This window comes from Gobius niger (assembly GCF_951799975.1).
Source record: "Gobius niger genome assembly, chromosome: 1".
NCBI lineage: Eukaryota > Metazoa > Chordata > Actinopteri > Gobiiformes > Gobiidae > Gobius > Gobius niger.
In genome coordinates this window covers 10,846,486-10,865,247 of record NC_136852.1, presented here as the reverse complement: position 1 = coordinate 10,865,247, position 18,762 = coordinate 10,846,486, and the positions used below count along the sequence as shown (strand labels likewise).

Sequence of the window (18,762 nt, the reverse complement as noted above, 5' to 3'; positions counted from 1 at the left end):
CCTTTGTGCACATGTTGTGACGCCCATTGTTAACTGTCCGAGCGAGAGGTGTGGACCTATTCCCCCCCCCTCTGAGTTTTTCAAACAGGTGAACTCCCTCTTCCTCTCCTTTTTCAATCAAACTCCTTCTTTTCTTCTCACTAGGTCTGAAAAGTAGTCCTTGTGCACTTTGACCTCGTTTTTTTTGGTCGGAGAACCCCCTTTACCTGGTATTGTGCCGCGGGCAACACCTCTCCGACTGGTACTGGCCCCCACTCGCGAAAGGCTTTTGTCCTTTCTGCAATTCAGCCTGACTTTGTCCACTTAGTTAACCTAGCTTCCTCTCCCTGCTGGGAGCAGAGAAAGAGGAGGGGTGTGGGAGTGAGGGGGTCAGTGTTGAGGAATGAAGGGGAATAATAATAGTAAAAAAAAAATCATTAATGTGTCAAGACAACTCCAGGTTGAAGAAGAGAGATTGGCATCAAGTTTTGAAAATGAATTAACCAATTTGTTTTTAAAAATAATAATTTTAGATGATTGGACGGCCTGTCATCCATCTGTCCTATTTCTTCTCAGACAAACGTGGAACATAATAGGCAGCAAAGGAAATTGTTCCTTTTAGCTATTTGCATTCATGGGTACCACTGCAAAGAGCGAGCCTTCACAGAGCTTAAAATCCATCAAAATAAACAGATTGTTTTCTTGTTTACAATCTAAGTTCTTTGACATGGCAATTCCTTTATACTCCAGCGTTTTACATTCTCAGACTTGTTCTTGCTATCATTCCCAGCTCAGACAACCTGCCATTTTCAGACTGACATAAACCTGTCGAAACCACCACTGGCAAACAAAAACAGATTAGCTTCCGAAGAAAGGGATTAGCAATTAACTGGAGGAAGATCCAGAACCTCCAGCTTGTTTTCCCCTTTCTTTGTTTTACAAAGGGCTCCTCTCATACAACCAGGCTCCAGTTACACTGCTTTCACAGCTCATCTCCTCCAAAGACAACGGTTCAGACATGACAATAGGTTGAATACGTCGGACTGGGTTGACTGCATTAAGGACGACAGAGCAGTGAGTGAAGAAAAGTGATTGTTGATAGCTGTTTATAGTTTCCAGGAGAAATCATAGGTGGGCCGATCAGAAACAGCACAATATTAAATGCGGTATTGCTTGAGTTGTAGAAGCAGAGTTGAAGAAGACCATCTTGCCTTGCGTTCTGTTTTCTTGTGAACATGTGCTCAGTTGCAAACATTATCACCCCAACAAAAACAGATTTAAATGGTGTTATTGTATCCCTCTTTACATTTCATTAAGCGCTAATTAGATCCCAGAGTGCACCACGACGCCGGGCTCATCTGTTGAGAGAAGAGCAGATGATGGCTCTGGCTCTTCTACAATACACTGAATAGACACGGCCTTTCCGAATTCTGCACTCATTCGCTTTGCATTTCAAATAAAGTATATCTATGTGAGAAAACGTGGAGATATGTGTCCATTGAGGAGCGCGTGAGTGACAGAGGGGTCCATCCCTTGAGCCCGGTTTTCTATTGGGACTATCAGCACTGACAGAGGAGGAGATGAGGCAGGCCTGGAGGATTAGGGGCTTTGGGCAAGTCTCCGAGGGCTTCTTTCTGCGGGTGACACGCAGAGGTGACGGGCCTTAGAGTACAGGGACAGGCCACAGGCTCCAGGACATCTGCATTCATTCAGGACAGGGCTTATAGGGGACAGGGACACGCCCCCCCCGAAGACGCCCTCTCCCAGCACACACTCTGTGGCAAGAGGTGTGTGTGGAGAGAGACAAAGATCAGGGACAACTTCGGAGCAGTTTGTTTTGATGTTTTCCAACGTAGTACTCAAGAAAGACGTATCTGAATAAAAATGAAGCTCAAATGTAAATCAGTCTATATGGCTCATGATAAATGATTTCACTAGATCCAACAACAATAAATCTCAAAAACTTGAACAAATCTTTTTTAACATAATCCAAGTCTTTTTTATTCATCCATTCAGAGTAACATTTACACATGATTTGCAACAGGTATGTGTATGAGCAATAACAGATGTGTAATGTATCTCGACCTATAGTTTGTAATGTGTAGAAGGAAGGACTCCCGAGGGTGTGGTAGTAGCATTTAATTTTAAACATTTGAAATGCAGATGTTTTGGAGTAGCACATGGTTAATTCAGTATGCAATTATTTACTGGGGCAATATCCTGTCAAACAAAGAAAATCTCGAGCAAAGTTTAATGCGAACAGAGCCTGTTGCCCAAAGCGCACATTTGCCCCAAGGAGTTTACCATTGTTTTCCACTCTCCAAACCCTCATGTGTCAACTTGGAAAGCCAAGTGCTCCAGTCTGGGACAGGATGGGCCTTGCGGACTACACGCTGGCCTTGGGAATGGAGGCTTTCGCTCTGACAGCACTTTGACTGATGGGTCTATGTGATGCTTATGAGAATAAAAGCTGGCCAGACACCTGCCTCTCCTCCTCCTATCATCCAAACTCTCACGACAAGAGCAGGAGAAAGGCCCTGCCCAGCCACCTAATCCTCAGCCCCATTCACCATCACTGCTAATCTCCGGCACCACCTCCCCACGGCCACCTCAGCCTCCCACTCGAGAGGTGCACAAAAGCCCGAGCGCACACCACCCCTCCGCGCACCCCTAACCTGCCCCGCCCACCGCTCCTACAGCAGGAGGCACCCAGCTTTCTAAGCCCAGAAGCCATAATCCTGTGGGGCTGTGATTCTGAGCAAACCCAAAGGCTCATTGAGTGTTGGATAACTCTCTCGCGGCTCCTAAGTCTCGCTCGTATTGTTGCCGCCGCTGAGAAGAGGACAGACACAAATGGAGTTTGAATTTCAATGCGCATAATGATTCAGAGAAAAGAGACAGCAGAATATGGAGTGGTGGGCATCCAGGCGTTACGGGGAGTCCTGGGGCGGAGGGTTGGAGATATACATGCAAATGCTATGGACGAGTCCCCAGGTCCCCTCAGCCGTGGGGCACAATGAGCACAGTCTTCAAACAGGTAGTTGTAGCTTCAGGATTATACACAGCAAGCCAACCACCAGCACATCTTATCTCCTGTTCAGAAAAGAATCAAACTCGAGCAGATGTAGGAAAAGCAACAACACCTTTGAGAGCGATTGGAAAATATATTTGTCTTTTGAACATTAATGCAAGTATAAATCCATATCCAGCTCTGAAACAACCAAATATAGGTCTACAATCCCAAACTTCAACAACAGAAGGACAATTCCAGGATCAACACAGCTCTAAATAGGACTGAATCAGATCTGAACAAGTCAAAAAAAAAGTTCACAAGTCTCACCCACAGGAGCCACTGTACAAAATATGATCACGGATTGAAGATCACTGAGCAAGACGGTTTAATACATTGACAAAATTCTATAGTTATTCACCCTGAAAGTGGGAAAAGAAATATCAAAGTGTCCGATAAACTTGGAAAAAGGTTGTCAGTCATATAGGCCCTTATGCAATGCTCCATCTCAGTCACAGTTCGATCAGCATCTTTCCCTAGCACCCCCCCGCTCCGCGCTCCTCTCCCTCCTGTATACTGTACGTCTTATTTACCGGAGCGCTCCTTCCCATAACTCTCTATTCCTGTATCCATAAAGCATCGCTGCCCCCATAAGTCATTCTCCCCCTCTTATGAATAAAGTCCTGAAATTTATTGTGATGGCAAAGAAGAGTGGTGGCCTTCCAGGTGACAAACTCCCCCGAGTCTGTCAGCGAGCCTCAGCCCGGGCCGCTCCGCACGCTCCATCACAGCCCTTCCAGATGGGAGCACCCACTTTATCGCTCCCTGGTCGGTGACATCACCTTGCTGCATTGCATCGTGGGATTGATGATGAAAGCAAACATATCTATCTTTACTCAAATCAATTACTTTTTTTTTTTTTTTTTTTTCTTTACAGACGCTCGCCATAGTCTTATTGGCATATTGATGAAGTCCGGGAGGGGTAGCGGGGCAGAACTTGACGTTTACCATATTTAATGCAAAAAGGGATGTCATCACTGAATATCCGCTCTGAATAATGTGGCATTTCATCATAAATTCTTTACAACTTATTTACTTAATGGAAAGACTTATGGCGCGCTGTCAGGACGGTAATTAAACATGGTGATACAGTGCTGCGTCGCCAGGATCCCATCTCAAAATCCCCCCCTCCCCCCCCACGCTCAACCTCCCTCCTCGCCCCCACATCGATTCGTCTGGCCCGGGACATGCACGCACACTCCCACCTTCTTAAATACATATTATTATTATTCAACGCCCTCATAAATTACAGACAGATTAAAATTCATGACACTACGTCTTCCTTTATTTCCTACTCTGGGAAAAGTAGAATAATATTGAGATGGTCCAGCTGCTTGTAAATCTCGTCTTTTATAATTGATTTTATACTGGGCTTCTGTGATACAGCGCACACATTCATATGAGGGAAGATAAGATCATATTTAGACCCAACTCAATGGAGAGCTTATCGAAGATTTGACTCTGCCAGTGTTGTTGCAATGCAAGTATGAAGGGACTATATTATTCCAATAGATATAGGTTTATACTGTCCTATGTGGCAATGTGAGCCTTTCCCAGAAAACATTTATTTGAATATTTATGCACAGAAAAAGTATAGAATTTGAGTCTGTTACCTCTTAACCCCAACATGAACCGAATGCATTTTCTCCAGTTTGGCGTTACCCAAATCTAAAAGCAAAATAAGTGGCAAAGAGCGACAAAAATTGGCCGGAAAAGCAACAGTAATACAATGAAAAAAGCAACAAAAACACATGACTGAAGAGTGATGAAAAAGTGACAAAAATTGGATGAAAAAGTGACGAAAACACAACGAAAAAGCGACAATAAAAAAAAAACGACGAAAAAGCAACAAAAAACAGCGACGGTTCCAAAATGTGACAAATAACGTGCTGGAAAATCAACAAAAGCAACAAAAACATGACAAAGAAAATCAACAAGTATGAGCGACAAAAAGGTGGCAAAAATGTGATGAAAGGGTGACCAAAACGTGACAAAAAAAGCAATGGAAACATGACAAAACGCTTACAAAGTGCAAGAAAAAACGTATGATCTGTTGTGAAGGTCTTAGCTTTCAAATGAGGCATCATACAGGCCTTTAGACCAGTATGATGTAGCAAAAGAAGCCAAATGTGTCAATGTTGAGCTATCAAATTAGTTGTGTTTTGAATAAAAATGATGTACATAGAGAATATTTGTTGTTGCTGAGATTAAATTAGTTTTTTCTCAGCATAGTCCATTTTTTAAACCGGAAAAAGACTTGAAAAGTAATCTCAATTAATAGCACAATCTTCTAAAACATCCAGGCATATTTTTGGCAAATCTACTGCCTTGGCTCGGTCCATTTTTGGTATTGCCTCGTATCCAAAATGTGTCCTTTCAACTGCAACAACTTTTCTTCCCTCGTTTATTTTCCTGAGCACGCAGCATAATGAATCTCATCTGCTTGTACAAAGGAACAATGCGAGGAGTTAATTCCACCCCTTCAAATTAGGGAGGACCTATTTCAGCGGAGTAAATGAGGCGGATTGTCTGCTGGGCCGATCCTCCTTCTCCATAAAAACCCGCAGCCTCTGACACTGACTGAGGCCACCGCGGACCTTTGACCCTCCCCTGCGACCCCGGGTTCGATCTCTTTATGTCGTTGACCAATATGTGATTTAGCTATGGCCGCACTGGGTCCCTAACCGTGCTGACTGGGGGATTTATAGCTTTTCATTTTAATTGAGTTAAGAGCAAAGGAGCCTGTCTGTTTTCTTTCAAGAAAACCGGGGCTAACATTACATCAGTGGGCAGCAAACAGCGAAAGAATCATGGCTAAATGTGGACATGACAGCACAGGGGCAGAGGGACAGAGGCATGATATTTTTGGTGAGCGAAACCATTTAAAAGTATCAGAACACTCAGAAAGTATGAAGTGCAACGTTCCAATATGATGATAGATGTGCAAGTCATGATCACCAAACCAGAGGAGAAATGCGAGCGGCTTATTCCATTCACACTAGTCCATATGAGACTTTAGCAGTGTTATCAGCTTCACAGCTCAAAAAATATGCTTGTTTTGGTGATTATGTAGTTTTATTAATTACTAAAACAAGCGAGTCTCTCCCAACTTTCTCAATTGTCATACGCCTTCACTGAACTTGATCAGATCAACAAATAAAATAGAAGTGCTGCTAGTTTACCATGAATACGTTCTTACCTGTAGATGAACACAAACTTTCTAAATTAAAGGGATGTTTCAGGATTTTTTGACATTGGGCCTCATTTCTTAGTTATCCAGAGTGTTGTTGATTTCTGGAGATATATCATTTTTTTTAATTCATGCAGTCCTTAAATTTGAGGAGTTTAGTGGTGCTAGGCTAGTGCTAAGCTAGTGCATGTCTATGGTAACTAGTAGCCTGCATTAAAAACAGTCTGGCCCAAACACAGTGCACCTGAGGCACTTATAACACCAGACTACCGATAAAAATGTCTGTGTTGACTGAATAATTATTTAAATATAACCATTTTGCATTTAAAAGAACTTATATTTGAGCAGCATCAACTTCCTGGTTGTAAGCTACGCAGCGGCGGAGTGATCTGCTAGGTTACAGGATCTACAGTAGTTTGTTTACCTGCGCCCGGAATTACTACATGTGGAATTCACAAAGGAGCTTTCTGCAAATCAGATATGGTAATGTTTGGAGGACTACCCCATGACTTTGAAGAGGACTTTTTTAATGCACGCTTCTAGTTACCATAGACATGCGCTAGCCTAGCACTAGCCTAGCATCACAAAACTCTTCAAATATAAGGACTGCATGAAGTAAAAAAAATATCTCCAGAAATCAACAACACTCTGGATAACTAGGAAATGAGGCCCTATGTCAAAAATCCTGAAATATCTCTTTAAAGTGGAAAAAGTTGTTCAAATTGGATGTTGTTTTTCATACCCGTAAGCAATGTTTATATGTGACTTCATGACTACGGTATAGTATAGTATAGTATAGTGTAGTATAGTAGTTTTAATTGTCCTACCTTCCAGCCCTGAGTACAGTCTGTCAGACAGGACGTGTACTCTCCAACGAACGGTCCAAATCTCTCTCCCACCTCCAGCTTCCTGTCAGTCCAGACGCCCAGACCAGCGTCCGGAACTGACGACTCTCTCAGCTCGAAGTCCTCAGGGACGGACCAATCCTCCCGGGTCCAGACCATGCTGTGTGGAGGGTGCTGGAAGGCGGGCGATGCGTCCTCCTCAGAGGGCGCGGGTGATGCCTGGTCTTCTGTGAGCGCAGAGAACTGGGAAGGTTCGCCGTTGGAGACACATACATCGTCCAAGATGTCGGCGGGGTAGAGGTCGAAGTCATCATCTCCGTCACCTGAGAAACAAACAGAGAAGTCTCCAAGTGAGGGACAAGTTTGATACACATGTCTGCTCTTACACATAAGGTAGATACAATCAAAAAGATGAAGGATAGAAGATTTTTGACCAAGGCATCACGAATGAAAAGGTGAGTTCAAGTTTTCATTTGTTTTTTCATAAGTTCATTAGTCATTTACAAACAATGAAAGAGGAAGCGAGCAACTCCCGGATCATAATGTATCCTGAACGATTGAAGTGCAGCCTCCGCAAGAAATTGAAAGTCATTCAAAGAAGAATCCGCAAGTCTATTTCTAGCGCACGTCGCAGAGGGCCGCGGTACTTTCTCGTAAGCCCAGGGAATCACACAAACCAAACAGGAAGTCAGGCACCAGCCAGGGAAGACAATCAGGTGAATTTCAGAACAAAATCAGCTACGTGCTAACTTGGCTAATGTAAACAATTCAGAAAAACAAACACATGCAGAGGGGAGTTGCCAGAGATTCACGGAGGATATTTGTGCACACGGACAATAAGTTTCACCTTGGAAGAAGACTATTACCGCTATACTTAAATCGTGTGGATTGAGCAAGCATGGAGAGGATTAGCTGCACACTTTGATCTGTCTTCTTTCCCTACATAAATGGGCTGTTTACTTTGATTTCTTGTTGTACAAAGTGACATGAAACCTTGTGAAGTTGATGGTTAACATTTAAGCACAGTTTACAAGAAAACCATACAGAACAGAAGCCGTTCAGTCGTCAATGTGAGCTCAACATAATGTTTCAGCTATTAGTTCTGGTCCAGTACCATCCCAGTCTGTGTCATTAGGCCATAGGAACAAGTTAGGAAGGACTGACAATAGCACAAACGGGATCGATCACAAAGGAAAACCCATTTGTTCTAACCACAAATGGGTTTCATTTTTTCAGTCATTCAACATTTAAAAATTTCATAGCTATTTTAGAGGCCATGTAGATTATAATTTTAAAGTAGTTAAAGGATAGTAAGTGCACCATAAACGGCAGAATCTCATATGATTCCCACAGCATAGCCCGCATACAGCTCTACTTGGAACTGTAATTGCAATCTGAGCCGCAGCTTGTTTTCTCATTCATGTTCTACAACAATGACCAAAGCCCACAAAGGAGGCCCCTAACCCTCATCCTATTTGAAATGGAAACAAGAAGTTAGTGAAGCGTACCATGTCTTCTCGCAATAAAGATCTGTTCAAATAAACATCAGAGGACGGGCTTTTCAAACAAGAGTGTTTATCACGTGTTAAAACAATTTCTTTTTATTGATCTTGTCATGAAAGGCAGTAGATCACCACTTTCTTCATAAGCCGGCAATGCATTCAGTATTCAAGCTTGCAGTCCGAAGCCTGTACAAGTCTTGAGCTAGATGTCTACCGGTTTTGAGATTTCAGGTTCCTTTCTACATTGCACTTTTCAGATGGTTTTATGAATGTCATTTTGACAGCTCAAAGATCACATCCCAAATGTTCATCCCCTGTTGCCCCAAAGACGAGCTTTGTACAATGTTTTATAAAGCCCTAGATTGAGAACATATAGCCTCATAAACCAAACCATATTTCTCTAACTCTCATGTCCATCGTACAGCAGTGTGACCTTATTGAATACCATGTCCAAGTATTCTCTCCCTGTAGTCGTACCTGACCGGTTTGTGAAACTATTATGTTTGACACTCTTTGTGTGTGGGCCCAGACTGTTTGAGAGAAAAGTCTTTTAAAAGCAGTGCTGATCCGGACTGAGCTTGAAATCTGAAAATGTGTCTATGGGAGCGAGCGTAATGATTTTCAGCACTGCGCCTGTGTAACGCGGTTAGAGCCCGGGACATGAGGCTTGCCATATGGTGCGGGGACAAGAGCTTTTAAAGGTAACTGTATCCATCCATTGCTGTTTCTCCACTGACATTTCCCCCCTTGCGCTGGTCTCCAAGTTTATATTTGATTTAGCGCAGAAATTCCACCACTCCACTGGACTCAACGATCACATTTTAGCTCATAAACATATAGGTTTCTATAAGGTAAACTCTGCCCAAAAGCAAATATGCGATGAACAGGGCTTTAAAAATTGTGGTTTCTTGCGCAGATGATTGATAAGTCAAAGAGCGTAGCAGTGCTTAGACCAATGCGGTGGCCCGGTGAGGAGCATGCACGCAGAGGAGTAAGCTGGTCTGCATGTCATGTGTGCGAGACTACTTAAAGCTACAGACCTGTTTATTTGTGCAGTAATGGACATGACTTCATCAGTGCGAGCTGACGCCCTTCATCAAAGAGCCGCATTAACAGAGCTGTGGGCCGAGAGGGGAACTCCAAGGGACCGGCGCATCGAGACTGGCAGGGCATCACACAACACTGATAAGATGATTGGCAAAAGGGCTTTGGGGTGGAGAAAGACAATGTGAAGTTTTATGGAAATGTGTTTCCTAGCACAGAGATACCGCAAAGTGATGTACTGATTCAAATCTTTTGAGAGGTGATTCTGACCTGTGCACACTTCCCATTGCTTTACAGGTCACTTTGGTGTGTGATTTAAAAGGACAATACAGAGGTAAATGTAAAACATATGTATTTTCCTCCCCCTACATGTGCCAACAATGTCTTAAGGTGTAGAATGAGCCCAGACCTATTCACCACAACTGCCTCTAAAATCCTGCTGTTACTTTGGGTCCGAACTGCCGTCATGCATGCTTAATATAGAAGGTGCAGTTACACGTATGACCTGAGGTGGCAGTAGTGAGTATAAAATGGCTAACTTGCATATAGTCCCTTTAAAGAGGGTGGAGGGTTCTTGCCGTAGTTTAGCAGTGATTCTATTACGTACCGTGCCATTTCCATCCAATTGCTATTCTACGGTGCTACCGAAAACCACTACTAACTCAAAATTGAATTGAAGATTTGGTGTTAGGTAATTCAAAACATAATGGACATTTCTGCTTTTCAGTTCTATCTGTCAATAAACGCAACTACCACACCCAATATATCTGCATTCAAATGGTTATCCCCGATCCCAAATGCATTAATTCCTATTAGGATAGAATAGATTTGCGGTGTGGCTGGTATCTGCCTGGGTAGAATGATCCTCACCTCTGCCACAAGGTGTTGGACGGACTCATACATCACTCGATTACCCCGAGCAGTGAGCAGGCCGCAGTCATCAGGGAGTGAATTAAACATGATAGAAAGAGCTATTAATCACACTGACAAAGCCTCTAATGGAGGAGTGACCCGGGCCGCACCGAAGGGACGCCACAGGGACAGACCCACGGGACAAATGGATACACATGTTTACAAAGAGCAATAAGCTACCTGTGGTCAGAGGCACCCCCGGCGCCAGGAGGACACAGACGGGCTTTTAAATGGATAACAAGATGTCACAGGAGATATTATCTGGTGCAGTGGGTTTTGGGTAGTGCTGCATGTGGCCTTTTTGTAAATTTCACATATACTGCTTCATAATAAATAAATTAATATGACAAGAGTTAATGGTGCAGGATATCGCCGCTTAATTTAACAATGTCATATTAGTTGGAGAAAGAAAATGAAAGAAATATTCTTCATGGATTGTCAAAACAACATTCCACCATGTCCTTTGCCTCTCTTTGCTCATTTATCATAAAGTAAAGTAGGACCCAGTGCACCGATCGCTTCATCACAGCAGATTCGGGAGGCTCACGCTGGACTGATGGGGCTTCAGAGGAGGAAATATGGAGATGGACTTTCACCTCCGCGGGGCTTTGGGGGTGTCATGTATACGTGTCCGGCTCATGTGCAGCGTGTGATAACAGCCTGAGGGGAGGGGGGGGGGGGCTTGTGGTCCAGGTCAAACATAATCACACATGATCCCCAGCATTAGTCTCCATCCACACGGTGAAACACCTCAATTCATCATACACCCAGCATCTCATAACATCATTATAACAAATCGTGGTGATACTGTAAAGGTTTAGTCAGTTGATGAAACAATGTAGTTCACAGTGCACCATTTAAATGTGTCTATGGGATCAATATGAGTTTGGAGAATACTACTCATGATTACAAAACATGTTGGTGTCTTTTTATATTCAATAATAACACCAACCTACAAGCTGCGTTTGAATTATTGCTTCTGCAGTGTTGGCGTTTCTAAAAGTTGTATTCAAGTGCGCATAGAGTTCAATCAAATTTCATACATTATTGCAATTTGTATAATTCTTATGTAGCAAATTTCAATTACCTGTATGTCAATTATTAAGGTAAAGCTTCCTTCATAAGAGACAATTTCCTCTCTCCATGGGGCCTTTATATGTATTAAACCTTGTGCCCACACTGTCGTAAAAACGCAACCAGGGCCACAAGCCAGTGTTCACTTTGTTCCAGTCCCAATCCCACATAAAGTAATATCAGTCGCATCAGGAAAGGCATTTAACTTCAATAGCTATCAAGCAAGCTCAAGTCTGTTGCCAATACGCTGCCATTCAAAGTAAGAGATCCTTTGGTACGGTGTTCAGGCATGCCTTGGGGGTAAATGGCTCATTATGGCTTGCCCCTAAAACAAACAATAATTAATTATCTTCACATTGGGTTCATTTGAATGCTTTTGTGGCTCCTGGCGGATATAAAATGGTGGTCGTTGATATGCTAAGCACTGTTAATTACAGTGCATCCATTCGTCCCTCGGTTTATACTATGGGAGTGTGTGAAGCCCTCAGGAGAGCCAATAAGCTTCCTCATTAACTCTGCCTTTGTGTTTAACAGAGAACTGCGCCGGGCTTTTGGGGACTCTTTTGGTCCAAGGGTCAACCTGGGGAAACAAAGATACAAACAACTATAGCTCTGCGGAAAGGGATGCACAGAAACTGCAATTGACAAATGTGTGCACATGCAAACACTTTCTGCACTTGCTCTGTTTTTAATTGCGGCGTGCCTCAAGGGTTACACTTTGGACCAGTCCTTTTTCTTGCTTTTTCTGGGATCACAAATTATTATTGAGTCTTTGTTTCAAACTATTGTCGACTGTGTTCTCATCAAGCGCCTGAAAATATAATAACTTGTTGTTTTTTACTTCATCCGCAGCATGAGTTGTGCAGTGGATCTCTTAGGCAGTTTCTAAATTTTGTGATAGTGTATAAATCGTATGCAAAACACTGTACCGCACTTTGCTTACCTCAATTCTGTCCGTACTCTATAAATGTTAAGCTCTATAACCTATTATGGGCCAAGCAACAGTAGCAACCCCAGCTCCAAACACCCTAATTAATGACCACATATTGTGTTGTGTTTTTCACTCCGGTGTTAGTCAACTACACTCGTCCAAATGGAAAACAGTCCATTAGGGAGCTCTGGGCCGAGTTATCCAATTAACACCACACAAAAAGCTGCAACTTTGAGCCAGTCCCGTCGTGCACTCTCACATGCACACATACACAAACACGCTTGCACCCACACACAAGGACAGCTCATTAATTAGCATTAGCGTTGATTAATAATAAGGACGCTTTAGTGGTGAATGCGCGGCTCGGATGGCAGCGGCGGCACAACAAAGACATGAGCGGATTTATGGGGGGATTTTAACATGTTCCTCACAGGCCTGACAAATGGCCTATTAATTATCTAATGTTGTCTGACAAGAGCCACTTGATAAAGATGTATGTTTGGACAGGGCGGAGAGGGTATGGTGCCGCGCCAGTGAATGGCTAGAGGAGAGAGATGAGGCAGATGAAAGAAAAAAAATGCATGCAGACAGAATTTTGTATGTCTGTGCAAGTATACAGTTTTAGAATATAAATATAAATACATTTGTCGTTGCTAATATATCCGTTGATTGTAATTTTTGTATATTCTGAACAGTCGCAAGCCATTTCCCGTTCTTACCGTGTTGCCTTTTTTTGTGTGGATAACTCTGAACAAGGCCACATTAACCTCTCATACCCCTTGCAAAGCCAGACCTGAGTAACAATGTGTTGAGTGTTCAATGTGTTTGTGTTTTCGGGTCCTGTGATTATGGCAAATAAATGGCTTCCTCATAAAACATATGTCTTGTCTCCAACCTTTTCATGTATCCTTTGGGACTACATGAAAAAAACTTCCACACTTCCTAACAAAATTGCAATTTAAGACCGCAGTGATTAGGAAAGGACAGGCAAAAGTTTATGAAAATAATGTGGAGCACAGCTGAAACCGATTCTGTTTGGACTCTAAAATGCTCTATCAAGCAATTCTAATGTCATCGATAGAGTTCCAGATGCAGGCGAGACAAACTTCCACACAGCACAGTCCTAAACCAAACCTAAACCTCACTTAAGACCTACGGGCTTTACAGTTACAACAGTGAGGCGCAGCCATCCAGTGAACACACAATATTCCTTTTGTAGGGAAACATTCTTTTTGCCCCATAAAAAGTATGTTGTAAACGTAGTAATTTGCATCACGTTTTGACTAAAAAGGTTCCAAGTTAGGTATTGTGCCTTTAAGTTATTTGGAGATACACGTGTATATGGTCTGTAATTTTATGAAATACCCTTCTGCTTGTTAAGAGAATGCTGATGTACCCCTCTTAGGTGGCATTCAAAAAGTCTCACACAGCTTAACAGAGCGTCGGACATGCACACTAGTCAGCCTACAACAGACCACACATTTCATTCCTTTCTTGCATTGCTTTCCCAGATGAATCACCGTGCTTTTACTTCTGTGCTTGTTTGGGACACAATCGATATGAAGGATTTATAAAGCACATTTGTTGCTAATGAAATGCAAATGAACGAGGCCATCGCGATCTGACAGATGAATGTACCCCGCACACATACGTTTTACTGTGCGTCCTAAACCACAATCAATATCATCAGCCAGGAAGCCTCGGCCACTTCATATCATTACCCCATAACCGCACGCAGCATATGGGCCATCTACTCTCAGACGCGGATATATTCGGTGTTTTATCTTCTCTATGCGCGTTGACAGGTGTTTGTGAGATGGAAGCCAGTTGCCAAATGATTTTTATGATGGTTTTAACCTCACATTCGGTCTAATGAGATGAGAATCCCAGTTGGAAGCTAATTCAAAACTGTCAGTAAGCAAACCGAATAAGAAACCAGTACTGTCTCCATATAAAAGAGAGGAACGCGCATCATCAACCCACCCGGAAACTTTTGTAACAGTGGGAAAAAAGAGGGGAAACATTAAACCTATTTTCAAGTAACTAGACAATACACTTCCTGTTAGTTGGATATCTTGCATTATCTCTTCTCTTTACAGTTTCAGTGGATCTATACATTTTAAACATAAAACAATGGAAGGGACGAACATCGCTTGACCCTGCACACGCCTAATGACCATAAAACTAACACTTTTAACTTAAAGATACAGTATTAACAGTATTAAAACATATGTTTCCATTTCCTCTTTAGTCTCCCACCTTTTTCCTTCATGTCATGGCTAACTGCCATAGGGCTCTAATATAATTACAGCTCACAGTTGTGCACATTTGAGAAATTGATTCCTTTGATGAGATGTGAGCAGGGCAGGTTTGGGCAGAGGGGAGAGACTGACCCCCCCTACCATCACCACCACCACCACCACCTCCCTCCTCTCAGTCTCGGGGCCCCTGGGTACCAAACCACAATTCAGCCCAGCCTGGTCATTAAAAGAAATGATAGCATATGTGCTTTGTTTAACTTTGATGTCTTCATAATGCATTACACAATTAGATTGATTTGACAATTTCCATTATACTTGATAAAATATTTATGCAGCTTGAGGATGGGAGTTCTTATCACAGGCTGCGGCACAGATGGAGCAGAGGCAAAGAGGCCATCAGTCACTAAAAGGCTTCTGGGCAATATTACCTGGCTGCTTAGATGTAATTCACTACATAAAACGTGTATTTTGCAAGTGCATTGAAGCATAAAAGAACGATTGTTTATGTTATGGTAATCACTTGGATTTAGACTACCGGCTTCCACCACAGCTATTAAAACCCATTCCAAAGACAAGGACAAGACGTTTTGGCCTCAGAACACCCACTCATGAACTATGAATAAAATCCCAGATATTCCCGTAACTATTTTTACAAAATGTATTTTGTCCATTCAGCTGATTTAAATGTGTTATGAAATATTGGTCAATAAGAACAAAAAAGGAGCACTGTACAACAATTCTTATTCATTGAATGTTCCTTGCAGCACTAAGTAAGAACAAGTTTGGCCTGCAGCACTGCATGTAACCATTGTCTCTCACGTTTATGCACTATGGCCAGTTCAGAAACCTCCCGTTTTTGTTGGATCAGTTGGCTAACACATAAGATAGGTCTGCCAACTTAAACACATCTTGCTGATTTATGATTTCCTAATTGTATTCTTTACAATAGTGGAATGCCGATACATAATTTCAGCCTCGCGAGTTCCATCCTCTCCCTCTCCTCACACCCAGGACGTGTCCCTGTGTCTCCCCTCTCTCTCTCCTCCTTCATCCTTCTACCAACCACCTCTCTGTGTGCGCAGCCGCCCCACATCCATCACAGCGCAGAAATTTAAGGAGCCAAATTGGCCTCATCTGTCTCAATGCTGGATGCAGATGGAGTTTCTTGAGCTCGGGGAGGTGCAGTTAGTCACCCCTGCTGCCCCCGCCCCTTCAATCTAGTGCCTAAAGCCGAGGCGGGACGCGCCCGCCTCGCTACTCTGCCGCTGTATTAGGTCTGGGCGCTGGGATGAAGGGGCACAGCGGTGAAGTGACCACTGCACTGACCACACTCACTCTGCTTCATTCACTTTTGCACCGATTGTGCTTTTCATCTTTGTTTTTGGTCTCCTTCTGGGCATCATGAACACTCCCCTCTCCACACACAGCAGTGGCCAGAGCGCAGACTGCAGCCTGGTACAAACAGGCCGGTCAGAGCCAGCTCGTTAATAAAGGGCCTAAATGAGTCGCCATGCATAAAACATGAAGCGCCGTGCCACTGCGTAATGAACTGCTGCTCCATAATTGCATCTCAGAGCCGTAAAATGAAGACAAAATATTTGAAGAGGGATTCTGTCACCTCTCTGCAGATGCAACACTAATCATAGGCGTTCGCAGGGCCCTCGGGGTCTCCCCCTGACAGAGAGCAGGGGCTAAACGCCCAGGGCGGCCGGCGCAGCACACCCTCCTGTTAATGGGACATAATTGAATAATGGCTGATTAGAAAATGGAGGAGGCAGAGGTAATAGTACAACAGTGTCCAGTGTGTTATCAGAAATGATCCCACAGGGAGTCGGGAGAGGACAATCTCAAGGGGAAACCCAAGAACAAAAGTATCACCAGCCAACGCCTGAGAAAGTTATGTTAAAGTTGCACTATGGAACTGTTTAAGTGTAAAACAAGTCTTAATATTTGTGCATGTTTGACCTTTCAGTGACTCAGTGGCTGTATGGGTGTAGCATGCCACTTTTGCTTTTCCCCACAGTGGCCTTTATGACGCTCCAGGATCAATTGTTTTTAGGGGTTCATACCAGAAACTGGCCAGAAACCCCAACACAATTGATCTGGAGCGTCACAGAGGCCTCTGTGAGGGAAAGCAAAGGTGCCACGCTGCACCCATGAAGCAACTGAATCACTTAAAGGTCAAATACACACAAATATCAAGTTTTATTTTTTTCACATAAAAGGTTACATAGTGCACCTTTAAGAAATATCCTAAACAAATGAATACACAGTTAAGAACAATACTTTTGTTACTTTGGTTTTATGCAATAACACCAACATACTTGTGCTACCTCAATGTCTATCAGTGGTTTACAAAACTCATATTAGCAATAGAGATGAACCGCATGATCAAATAGATTCATGATTCATTCCCAGAGTAAAGCCACGGTAAAGACATGGCCCTGTCCCGCACACATTTGCACAGCAGACACTAGACGGATGCACACTCGCACACACAGTGACAGGTGCGCAGACAGGCAGGCCTCCGGATGAGAGATTGGAGTCCCACCCAGGGGTGTCACCCAGACAGTTAGAGAGTGGCCGGACTGACAGGGTGCTGCGCTGACATAATGAAGGTGCTGTGCCTGTCAGGGGGGTCACTTGTGATCACACTGGCCGCTGAGGGGGGGGTATAGGGACACGTGTAATGAATCCACACCAATGACAAATGGCCCACAGCGGCCGAGCGAGGCATCTGACAAACTCAAACTCATCACGCGGACACCTCGCACAAGCAGAGACCAGCGATGAGAACGAGGCCGGACATGGGGGTGCACACCGGCTGCACGAGCACTGAAGCAGTAACTAAAGGGAAGGTTTGCATTGTTGAAGAATGAAGACGCTCCACATCTTAAATCTGGCCAAACCTGTTCAGAAATCACCAACTCCAATGTGTATAAACTTATTTTGCTAAGTCTGGCCCTTCATTCCGTCCTCCACCAGCACCTGTTCTTAAAACAAGAAATATATGGAACATTTTCAAGAAAGCTGACCACCTACAACCAAGCTGACACTTCTCATTTCATATTTCTGGTTCTAAATCCACTCTGTGTGAGTATTGCTTGCACTGTCGGGGTTGACGAGAAAACTCCACCTTAACTTTGTTACCGAACTTGTTACATACAATCAAGTGGCCAGTTCCAGACACTTTCCAAAGCACAGTGTGACATGTGGAACGGAGCGGGGCACGGACAGGATGTTTGTTTAGTGATTGTTGGAAGGCCAGCATTGAGCCTTGTGCCCTGAGCGAGTAAAATCCCCCTCGGAGAAGCGAAACTGTTTATATTATTTGTTATACGTGTCAATTTCCCTCCATTTAGACGGTGATTTGACCAGACAATACAGTGAGCTGGGGATGTTTTATGAAATGGCCAGCTGTGTATGGAAGTGGGAGACCTAAACATTGGGAGCTATTGTGAGAAAGCTCTGTGACTGTGATGATAGTATAATGCGCAAAGGTGGAAAGTTTGACCACCTTTGAACATTTTTACATCTTTGGCTAAGGGTTTACAGAGTTGCCCGATGAAGTCAGCACACCTTATGATTGTTGTGCATCGGCTAGACGAAGGTTTTATGCCAGAAGCCTTTCCTGATCCTAATCCAGTTCCCTCTAGAATGGGTGCACAGCGGTGTCACCTCTGGAAATACTATAATCTGGCAAAATTGCAAAACAAGGGCCACTCTCGAATAGGTTTAAGAAACCTGTTGATGCTTGCGGTATCAGAATCAGAATTGTTTTTATTGCCATGGTTATGAGCAGGTTCACAACTAGGAATTTAGTTTGGTCGATAGTGCAACATGAAATATATAACACTTAACTTAGACTATAAGGGCATGCGTAAGAAGATTACATTTAAATTATGATCAAGACAACAACAATCTGACATAGAACAACATGGTGAGTGCACATTT

General features: G+C 43.3%; 1 protein-coding gene across 11 annotated transcripts in view; it reads right to left on the bottom strand.

Annotated features, from left to right (window-relative positions):
• Positions 1-18,762, bottom strand: part of mecom (MDS1 and EVI1 complex locus) — a 181,353-nt gene that overhangs the window by 120,950 nt on the left and 41,641 nt on the right. For all 11 annotated transcript variants that reach the window (XM_079573436.1, XM_079573432.1, XM_079573437.1 and 8 more), the window contains exon 2: positions 7,067-7,407. In XM_079573436.1, coding sequence (XP_079429562.1) covers positions 7,067-7,407 — 341 coding nt within the window. The remainder of the gene's footprint in view (positions 1-7,066; positions 7,408-18,762) is intronic.